The following is an 11,738-nucleotide window of genomic DNA, read 5'->3' as shown; positions in this document are numbered from 1 at the left end:
GATTAAATCAAGTAATTGAGTAGTTGTCAAAGTCCTATGACTATTAGTCCACTAGAAAATCAACTATCAACCCTGGATTAATGATTGTCACAAAAGAAATATGGTTCTTTAGACATTATTTGATTGTAATTAGGGATGTAGTGAAGGGTAAACCCACCTTGACTGAGTTTTTATTCATGAAATAGTTTACTTTTCTTTTTTTTGCTGATATAAATCTCAGGCTATGTTCAGAATGCAGGTAACAGTGGCCCAAATCAGATTTTCTTTGCTCAGATCTGTTTGCTTTTTTTCATAACATCACATGGAATCTGATCTTTTCAATTCTGATCTGGGCCACGTTCATAATGTGGTCCTAAATCAGATACAGGTCTGGTTTGTTTTAATTAACAGGCCTCCACTGCATTCAACTTGTAAATTAAACCATACACTGTGACTTCAGTGTCCTCCATGTTTACATCCATCATCATCATTATTAATTTACGCATGTGGGTCGGTTCAGGAACGTGACCAGTTCACACTGCAATCTGATATTGACCACATTTATAAATAAAAAAGAAAAAGTGAACAGCTAAACAAAACAAAAAAACAGATCTGAGCAATACATCAGAATTGAGCACTAAGGCATTGCAGTGTGAACGTAGCCTTTCTGATTTAAATTCCTAGTGTAGTTTATAGTGTCAGATTGATGCACGATACATGAAAATAGTATTTTTGAGGAAATGAAACAAAATAAAAACGTATATTGGGAGTATATCCACTTCTTATTGTGTCACTGCATCACTGGCTGTAATAGTGTAATAAAGGACCTTGTGGTTCCATGGTAACCTGACACACGCCAGATAGGCCTGCTACACGGAACCATCTGGGAAGTCGTCCCTTGAAACTGTTTTGAATAAGAGGACGAAAGACTTGGCAGGTGATTGGATATAAACCGTGCCTGTAGTTCCTCAAAAGACTGATTGGAACTCACTGTGGTTCTGGCATAACTTGAAACCTGACAAGATGGATTCTCACAAAGCCAGCTGACGTGCGATGTTGGTTCCCCAAAGTTATGAATTATGAGAAAGTGTTCTCATTTTGCAACAGAGAAGCACAGCAGCGGGTTATGTAAAAGGTTCCAATTAGCACCAAAAGAGGTTTCCCTGTGATTACGGCCAAAGGACCATATGTATGCATGTTCTATATACAGTAGATTAATATAATCTTAGATGATCCTTGTTGGAAAAAAGTACGTGATAAATCTCACGTCCATCTCCCTGAAGTGGAGCGGATCTGTCAATATTTTCATAAATCTCCTCTCCATTAACCATGATGTAAACTCTCTGACACATGTTCAAATGCATTAATCTGATCCCCGCGACATGCAAATGAACTACAGTGTACAGTGCAAATGAACTGTACTACAGAGTCCTGTATCTGGGCCTGTACTACAGTCATCTCATCGCTGGGAGGATCGGGGACTGAGGGCATAGAGAGAGAGAGCGAGAGAGCTAGGTGGAGCTGAGAGAGTAATCTGAATAACAGCTTTGACATCCTGGAGTATGACAGGGAGGTATTGACTTAGCCCCAGATTTAGCAACTCATTCCTAAAGCCTCTCATTCCTGCCCTCCCTCCCCCAGTCACCCCAGTACACCCCCCCTCCCTCTCTTGTTCTCTCTCTCTCTCCCCCTCCCATTCTTGTTCTCCCTCTCTCCCCCTCCCTCTCTCCCTCCCTGTCTGTCTCTCTCTCTCTCCATCCACCCTGCTCTCATCTCTGTCATGCACTCTGCCTCCAGCTGATGTCCGTATTGGCAGCTCAATCATTCCCCCCCGCTGGGCTATTGGAATTTAGTTTGTTGCTTTTCCTGCATTGTGTGCGTGTTTTTGTGTGTATCTGTGTGTGTGTATCTTGTTGTCGTTGTCATCGACTGATTGTATTTCTGGTCTATTTTTATTCCATTGATATTTTATTCCCATTGGTGCTGCCCCGGCCCCCCCCCAGCCCCCCCCCACCCCCTACGGGGAGACAGACGGGATGTTCCCCTCCTCCACATCCAGACACTCACTCCTGTCCACCTGGTCGTCCATGGAGCAGCCTGCCGAGTCCGGGGTGCTGGACATCAGCACCAAGGTGCAGCTGCACGGGGTCCTGTGGAAGAGGCCCTTCGGACGCCCCTCCGCCAAGTGGTCCCGCAGGTGAGGATGTTTTGACTACCCCCACCCCCCCCCCCACCACCAAGTGGTCCCGCAGGTGAGGCTGTGCCTGTTTTGACTACCCCCCCCCCCCCCCATGCTGTACTGCATTGCTTTCATACTGTTTGTTACTGTACATCAGTTAGTGAGTTGTGAGTCGGAGCGTATATCCTCGACAGCACTGTGTTGTGATCCGTGTTGCGCTTTGATGCCGATCAGAACTAGAGTTGGTTATAGATTTTTTTATTCAATCTTTATTTCAACTCGAAAATTCATCCAGGGCAAAGCCCTCGTTTTTCCCAATGAGGTCGGGCGAACGCAAACGTGATAATAAATACACGATAAATACAATAAGTATACAATACAGCGTACAATAAGTGCAGTCATAATAGGGTTTGTACAATCGCTTAATAGAATTACAGTTTTTTTTTTGGTGGAATGGTCGGTCATTAAGGATTTAAACTGACCAAAGGATACCAGAGTGTTGAGTTTAGTTTTTTGTATAATGTATCTTGTCCTGGGGGGGGGGGGGGGGGGGGGGGGGGGGGCGTTATATTGACTGGTACCGGATGTTCTTAGTTTAACAACACTGCTTAAAATGACAATACAGTACGTCCAGAGACTCCATTTGCCACACTCTCATACAGTAGCTTGTGCCATAAAGGTCAGGATTTTTTTTATCTTTAAACTGTATCCTGTTTGGTAAATTATGGTAATACACTTTGGATTCACAATTGTATGCCAACCTAGAATGGTGTGTAAAGGCTTTCAAAGATCCCTATGGTTGAGATTATGAATGAAGCGTTACGACACAGTGTGACGGCAGATAACTGATCCCTAAAGCGGTTAGCTGCGGGTGACTGGCGGCTGCTTGGATTATATGATTATTTTGGTCAATATTGAAATCACGATTATTCAACACGATTACTCTCTGAAAAACATTTTGCATTTTGTATTTTGTATTTAACTTTAAATAGAATTCAACTGAAAAGCAAAAATACACGACCTGGGCTTAATAAAAACATCACCTGGCTCAAAAACATCACCTGGCTAAAAGCTGACTATCTTATTTTCATAATGGTTGGAAGACAAAATCGTAATTGAAAGTAAAAATCTGATGAATTGCCCGGCCCTTAGTGACTGACCCTCGATGACCATTTCATCTGTGACTGTCCTGTGAGACAGCCAGGCCAGCAGGCTAATTAAACTGGACTTGGAAGAAGTCTTTATCCATTGCACACATTGCAACATAGTCATGCAGCAACACACACACGCGATGGGCGACACACATAGGAAACACACACACATGCCATGTGCGACACACATAGGAAACACACACACACGCGATGGGCGACACACATAGGAAACACACACACATGCCATGTGCGAGACACACAGGAAACACACACACATGCCATGTGCGACACACATAGGAAACACACACATGTGATGGGCGACACACATAGGAAACACACACACATGCCATGTGCGACACACATAGGAAACACACACACATGCCATGTGCGACACACATAGGAAACACACACACATGCCATGTGCGACACACATAGGAAACACACATGTGATGGACGACACACATAGGAAACACACACACATGCCATGTGCGACACACATAGGAAACACACATGTGATGGACGACACACATAGGAAACACACACACATGCGATGGGCGACACACAGGAAACACACACACATGCGATGGGCGACACACAGGAAACACACACACATGCCATGTGCGACACACATAGGAAACACACACACACATGCCATGTGCGACACACATAGGAAACACACACACATGCCATGTGCGACACACATAGGAAACACACACACATGCCATGTGCGACACACAGGAAACACACACATGCAGATGCCAGCGATCTGTTCTGCATGTTCTTCCATTGGGTTTATCTCCCACAGCACGGGGGGGGGAGAACATGCAAACTCCACCCACAAAGGCCCGGCCGGGAGAGACCCCACCTGGGTACCTGGCAACCCGGCAACCTGGTCCCCCAAGCGGGGAATCGAACCCAGGACCTTCTTGCTGTGAGGCGACTGTGTTAACCACTGCGCCAACCGCGCCGCCTGCCTGTCTGTTGTTACGAGACGGCATGCCAGGAATCAGCAGGCTAATGCTCATCAACCTCCCCTGTGACTGACCCCATTTAGCTGCTACTTTATTCTGCCTTCATCCGGTGCACCTGTGCAATATTTTTGATCATTATATCGTTATCCAGACTGATGGCAGATATAGATTTTTTGACCCACAGGGGAACAACGACTCACGGTTATTATTCCATGTCTTCCTCCCTATAGATTCTTCATCATCAAGGACAGCTTCCTGCTCTACTATGCGGAGAGTCAAAAAAGAAGCTTTGAGACGCACAGGTTCTTTAACATCCACCCCAGGGTGAGTCTGTGACGTCCTCTGAGTCCAGGGTGAGTCTGTGACGTCCTCTGAGTCCAGGGTGAGTCTGTGACGTCCTCTGAGTCCAGGGTGAGTCTGTGACGTCCTCTGAGTCCAGGGTGAGTCTGTGACGTCCTCTGAGTCCAGGGTGAGTCTATGTCGTCCTCTGAGTCCAGGGTGAGTCTATGTCGTCCTCTGAGTCCAGGGTGAGTCTATGTCGTCCTCTGAGTCCAGGGTGAGTCTATGTCGTCCTCTTGAGTCCAGGGTGAGTCTATGTCGTCCTCTTGAGTCCAGGGTGAGTCTATGTCGTTCTCTTGAGTCCAGGGTGAGTCTATGTCGTCCTCTTGAGTCCAGGGTGAGTCTATGTCGTCCTCTTGAGTCCAGGGTGAGTCTATGTCGTCCTCTGAGTCCAGGGTGAGTCTATGTCGTCCTCTGAGTCCAGGGTGAGTCTATGACGTCCTCTGAGTCCAGGGTGAGTCTATGTTGTTTTCTGAGTCCAGGGTGAGTCTATGTCGTCCTCTGAGTCCAGGGTGAGTCTATGTCGTCCTCTGAGTCCAGGGTGAGTCTATGTCGTCCTCTGAGTCCAGGGTGAGTCTATGTCGTCCTCTTGAGTCCAGGGTGAGTCTATGTCGTCCTCTGAGTCCAGGGTGAGTGCTTGTCTTTAGCTTGAAAGGACTTGTTTTTCCAGCTAGCCATTCTTTTAGCCAGCACAACTATTCCAACAAAAAAGGGTCCCATGTTTCCCGGGTCCTATGATCCCTGCTCCTGAAAAAGGGTCCCATGGGACCCAGGGAACATAGTACCTGGGGAACATAGTACCTGGGGAACATAGTACCTGGGGAACATAGGACCTAGGGAACATAGTACCTGGGGAACATGGTACCTGGGGAACATAGTACCTGGGGAACATAGGACCTAGGGAACATAGTACCTGGGGAACATGGTACCTGGGGAACATAGTACCTGGGGAACATAGTACCTGGGGAACATGGTACCTGGGGAACATGGTACCTGGGGAACATGGTACCTGGGGAACATGGTACCTGGGGAACATAGTACCTGGGGAACATGGTACCTGGGGAACATGGTACCTGGGGAACATGGTACCTGGGGAACATAGTACCTGGGGAACATGGTACCTGGGGAACATGGTACCTGGGGAACATAGTACCTGGGGAACATAGGACCTGGGGAACATGGTACCTGGGGAACATGGTACCTGGGGAACATGGTACCTGGGGAACATAGTACCTGGGGAACATAGTACCTGGGGAACATGGTACCTGGGGAACATGGTACCTGGGGAACATAGGACCTGGGGAACATGGTACCTGGGGAACATGGTACCTGGGGAACATAGTACCTGGGGAACATGGTACCTGGGGAACATGGTACCTGGGGAACATGGTACCTGGGGAACATGGTATCTGGGGAACATAGTACCTGGGGAACATAGTACCTGGGGAACATAGTACCTGGGGAACATGGTACCTGGGGAACATGGTACCTGGGGAACATGGTACCTGGGGAACATAGTACCTGGGGAACATGGTACCTGGGGAACATGGTACCTGGGGAACATGGTACCTGGGGAACATGGTACCTGGGGAACATAGTACCTGGGGAACATGGTACCTGGGGAACATGGTACCTGGGGAACATAGTACCTGGGGAACATGGTACCTGGGGAACATGGTACCTGGGGAACATAGTACCTGGGGAACATGGTACCTGGGGAACATGGTACCTGGGGAACATAGTACCTGGGGAACATGGTACCTGGGGAACATGGTACCTGGGGAACATGGTACCTGGGGAACATAGTACCTGGGGAACATAGTACCTGGGGAACATGGTACCTGGGGAACATGGTACCTGGGGAACATAGTACCTGGGGAACATGGTACCTGGGGAACATGGTATCTGGGGAACATAGTACCTGGGGAACATAGTACCTGGGGAACATAGTACCTGGGGAACATAGTACCTGGGGAACATGGTACCTGGGGAACATGGTACCTGGGGAACATGGTACCTGGGGAACATGGTACCTGGGGAACATGGTACCTGGGGAACATAGTACCTGGGGAACATAGTACCTGGGGAACATGGTACTTGGGGAACATGGTACCTGGGGAACATGGTACCTGGGGAACATAGTACCTGGGGAACATAGTACCTGGGGAACATAGTACCTGGGGAACATGGTACCTGGGGAACATAGTACCTGGGGAACATAGTACCTGGGGAACATGGTACCTGGGGAACATAGGGATGACCCCTCCAACAATGATGCATATCAGATTATACTGATAACTTTGTAGCAAATGCGTTTTTACTTTGTAGTAAATGTGTTTTTTCTTTTTATATATATATATAAATATTTGCTACTTACCAATGATGTTGTTGATCGGTTAGAGTCCTTTCTCAGTACAATCCATGCTAGCTCATACTAGCATGGATTGTGGATCATCATACTAGCTTTGGCTAGTTAGCCACAAACCAATGCAAAGTCAATGGGGTCGAGCTCCTGCCTGTACAAGCTGCCTGAAGACAACTGACATCTACTGTGTGTGCACCGTGGAGTAGATTTCACTTTGTCTACAGTCAGCTTGTACAAACAGGAGCTTGACCCCATTGACTTGCATTGGTTTGTGGCTAACTAGCCAAAGCTAGTATGATGATCCACAATCCATGCTAGTATGAGCTAGCATGGATTGTACTGAGAAAGGACTCTACTGATCGATCAACAACATCATTGGTAAGTACGAAATAAGGCTTGGGTTCCAAACATCACAACTATCCCTTTAAACAGCCTACACTACACACATGAACAGAATTGTATTTCATATGGTTCCTGTGTGCGTGAATATTTCCCCTAACAGGGTTGCACTTCCGCGTTCGGTTTGCGCAATCTGATTGGCCACTGACGTTTCTGGTCATGTGACATGTGCGCCAATCGTGTGACGCCTGTTTCTATCACCGGTTAAGCTTAGGCACTCTTTCGAAGTTGGTTAAGGTTAGAGTTTGTCTTAGAGCAGGGCGATCGAACACCAGCCCCGATTCCAAACTCTAACCTTAACCAACTTCGAAAGAGTCGCCTAAGCTTAACCAGTGATAAACTAGGCGTTAGGTAGTTTGCAGGCTGTTCGAGGCGGAAATAGGCGCAGAAACAGGCGTCACGCGATTGGCGCACATGTCACATGACCAGAAACGTCAGTGGCCAATCAGATCGCGCAAACTGAACGCGGAAGTGCAACCGTGTTAGGGAAAATATTCACGCTTCCTGTGTCTGTGCCTCAGGGCGTGATCCCTCTGGGAGGATGCGTCGTGACGCCGAGCGAGGACATGGGCATGTCGTTCGGCATCGTCGTCAACCTGGAGGACTTCACGGTGAGGTCACGACCCTATCGTGTCTCGGTGCGCTTCTGTAATTCTACTTAGAATAGAGTAGAGTAGAAGTACTCTATTGATCCCGAGGGAAATTCAGCGCCACAGATCGCTCACGATAAACATTTTAGGTAGTAAAAAATCTAAAATCACAAATAAGAATAAAAATACAGTCAGGGATATACATTCTAAAAATGTACAGCAAAAAATATACAGTAATATACAGTAAAATGTACAGTAATACATGTAAAACATGTAAAATGTTGATGTAAAAGTCATAAGTCCAGGAAGATATGCCACCCTGTGCTCAGTGAGGCAGTGAGGCGTTGTATAGTCTGATGGCTGTTGGAATGAAGGACTTCCATCCTGTGCCATTCAGTGTTGCATCTTGGGAGTCTCAGTCTAACACTGAACCAACATCCCATTGTGTCATCAAGACCGTAGCCCCAAGGCTACGTTCACACTGCAAGCCTTAGTGCTCTGATGTATTGCAATGCTCAGATCCTTTTTTCTTTTTGTTTGTTTATTTTTTAATAAACACAGCTGGAGTGACGTAAAAGTTGCATGCATTCTGACTAAACAATGGCTGTTGTCGTCTGAGGTCGCATTGCAATTATTATTATTTTTAAATCAGACCTGTATCTGATTTAGGACCACATACTGTATGAAAGTGTAATGTGGTGAATTGAAAAGATCAGATTCGATGTGATTTGTGCTGTTCACACTGTCATGAAAAAAACTGATCTGAGTCACACATGAGCAAAAAGAAAAACAGATTCGGGCCGCTTTGCCTGCAGTGTGAACGTGGCCTAAATCTCACACCTTTGAGAGGGGTCAAGGGCCCCACGGCACCCACCCCTCCTCAAGAGCCAATCAAACGGCTCAGGCGCCCTCCTCCTCTTCAGTGTTTCCCATGTGGCCTCAACGCTCCGCCCCTCTCCGCTGACCTTACCGACCTCTCTGTGTGTACTTGAATCATGTGTCTTACTGATACATTTATATTGATCATGAAGACCTGTACACACTTTGATCTGGCTGCACCACAGTCAGCGCGGCTGGGACCCCGGTTAAATACAGTCTCACACTGGGACATACAGCTATTTAAAGGAACACGCCAACATTTTGGGAAATTAGCTTACCGTCCTCTCCATAGAGAGACAAGAAGATAGATACCAGTTTCCTCTCTGTGCGTTCAGTAGAAATCTATCTGGCTGCCCGTTAGCCTAGCTTAGCACAATGAATGGAAACGGACATGACCGGTTAGCCTAGGCATTGTCCAACTAACACCTCTCCTGATGGCTAATGTCCGCTTCCATTCATTGTGCTAAGCTAGGCTAACGTGCAGCCAGATAGCTGTCTACTGAACGCACAGAGAGGAAACTGGTATCTATCTTCTTGTCTCTCTCTGGAGAAGACGGTAAGCTAATTTCCCAAAATGTTGGCGTGTTCCTTTAAATGAGTGTGTTTGTACTGAATCCCTGAGACAGAGAGAACTCTACGGGCTTGTTTTCAAATGAACGGTGTTTTCAAACCTGATTATACAGATGGCTCGTCAGAGTGAGGCTGGAGACGGCAGAGGTTGAGTGCTTGTGGGTGATGTATCATGTTCACACTCACAAGTGATTTTGTATCGACTTTACAACTGCGGACACATTACGCTGGCCGTAAAATGTCAAAATGGTCTTGGATGGTTTTTCATCTCAAGAGGTTCATTGTTATCAGATCCAGGTCCACTGCCCTGACCAAAGAGTTATATGGGGTGTAAAGTACTTGAGTAATTCGTTACAATACTTAAGTACTGTTTTTGGGGATTTGTACTTTACTTGAGTATTATTAGGTTTGTATACTTGTACTTTTGCTCAATTACAATAAAAATAAACATACTTTTTACTCCTTACATTTAAAATGCAGACCTACAAAGTACAAAGTACACATCTCGCAGGTCCAACAATTTTAATTATAATTTCGGAGTACTTTTTACACCCCATTACACATCCTCCTAACCTACAAGAATCTACGACAAATTGACTGGAGGAGTGCGTCCTGATTTGTCCACAATCGAGGGAAGCGACAGTTGTGATTGGAGGATCAAGAAAAGAGGGCGGGGTTTGAATCAGAATCAGACATTTCTTTATTGCCAAGTAAGCTTGGAATTTAACATGAACAGATAATTAAAGTAGAATAAAGTCAAATGGAATATATAAACTAAATTAGAATAAAAATACAATAGAATAGAATATAGGACAGGGCTGTACAATTGTGCAGGATGTAGTAGAATGTATACTACATATAGGTCAATTAAGTAAACTTTAGTTGTCTTTTAGAACCAGTGTCCTACAATGAGTTGATAAGACAAGTCTTTATTAAATGTGGAAAACATCTTTATCCTATTTATTATATTATTATTATGTTACTATCCTGTAGTTTACTGACAGAAGAGATGCTGACGTCTTCTGCTTCTCATCAGGGAAACATCGTCCTGGCCGCTGAGTCTGAGACGGAGCAGAGCCAGTGGGTTGAGATGCTGCAGGAGTCTGGCAAAGTGTAAGTGGCTGCTTGATTACATCGTCTGGTCGTCTAATAATCAAATGCTTCTGTCCAGAAGAGACAGAACAGTGCCGTTCAGATATGATTCAATGTGAGCGTTAAAGGAAAAGTGGACCCGTGATTTGATTTGCAGGGTATGGTGTTGAGCGATAACTTGAGTTTTTTTTTTTTCATTCTTATTTTATTTATTAACCTTTTATTTAACCAGGCAGGTCACTTAAGAACAAATTCGTATTTTCAATGACGGCCTGGCGAGAGGACAAAAGGGCCTCTCGAAGGGTAACAGGGAAAGGGGACAAAAGATCAAATAAAATAAAATATAAACAGACGATACATACATTACAGACAGAGCTAAGGGAAATAATTAAAACACACATCAAACAATCAACCAAATTAAATTACAAGGTATGTAATGTAATACATGAAGCAGAACAGAAAAATTACAGTTAAAAGGCTTGGTGACAGTTGCAGGTGTGTGTGTGTGTAAACAACTCTGTAAACAAGTGTGATGTGTTCTGTCTTCAGACTGAACACCGTAGAAAGTGAGGGAGGGGTTTGTGGTGAGAGACGGTAAAACCCAGCGCCAATTAAAGGTGGGGAAAGCAATCTCTGAGAGTGAGCTTACATGTCCAGCAGGAATAGAGCAAGCTCACTTTTCAAATGCTTCGCAAACTCCCGGAGGCACCAGCTAATATTTCCCAGCCTTGTGGTTTGGCACAGTGTGTGTAGTTCTTGATGAGGGGCACGATGCTGGTGTTCGGTTTCTGATGCCACCCCGGGGACCACCCACCGCTTGGCAGGCCCAAAAAGATCTGATTGGTTGTTAAGATTCTAGCCACGCTGAGATTTCGGTATGACTGGTTAGTGGTTACAGGACCTAAGACGGAGACCGTATTTCTTGAATCTTGTTCCAAAAAGAAACCGCCTACCCCACCGTTAACCCTTTCACTACCACACAGCGTGGTAGTGAAAGGGTTAACCTTCTGTAGTGTGGTTGTAAAAAGGTTAACCCTTTGGTAGTGTGGTAGTGAAAGGGTTAACTGACCTTTTCCTTGTCAACCGCAGCTTTAAAAGGCAAATACTGCCCCTCTCATTAGAACTGAATGAATCCCAGACCCGTTGCCATGCTGTGCCTGTCCCAACAGAACGTGGAGGAACGCCCAGCTGGGGGAGGCCATGATTGAGAGTCTGGAGGCACAA

General features: G+C 45.8%; 1 protein-coding gene across 1 annotated transcript in view; it reads left to right on the top strand.

The window, feature by feature from the left end:
- Positions 1 to 1,779: 1,779 nt before the first annotated feature.
- The window catches only part of plekhd1 (pleckstrin homology domain containing, family D (with coiled-coil domains) member 1), a gene marked incomplete at both ends in the record, with an annotated part of 33,684 nt that continues 23,725 nt past the window's right edge, over positions 1,780 to 11,738 (top strand). The window contains 7 exon segments of the mRNA XM_084311090.1: positions 1,780 to 1,830; positions 1,832 to 1,882; positions 1,983 to 2,176; positions 4,511 to 4,604; positions 7,905 to 7,994; positions 10,459 to 10,535; positions 11,684 to 11,738. The exon segment at positions 11,684 to 11,738 is cut by the window's right edge and continues 37 nt beyond it. Of these exon segments, the coding sequence (XP_084167216.1) occupies positions 1,780 to 1,830; positions 1,832 to 1,882; positions 1,983 to 2,176; positions 4,511 to 4,604; positions 7,905 to 7,994; positions 10,459 to 10,535; positions 11,684 to 11,738 (612 nt within the window).

This window comes from Notolepis coatsorum (genome assembly GCF_963971535.1).
Source record: "Notolepis coatsorum genome assembly, chromosome: 3".
Lineage (NCBI taxonomy): Eukaryota > Metazoa > Chordata > Actinopteri > Aulopiformes > Paralepididae > Notolepis > Notolepis coatsorum.
The sequence above is the reverse complement of the archived record's forward strand: the minus strand, read 5'-3'. Positions and strand labels throughout refer to the sequence as shown.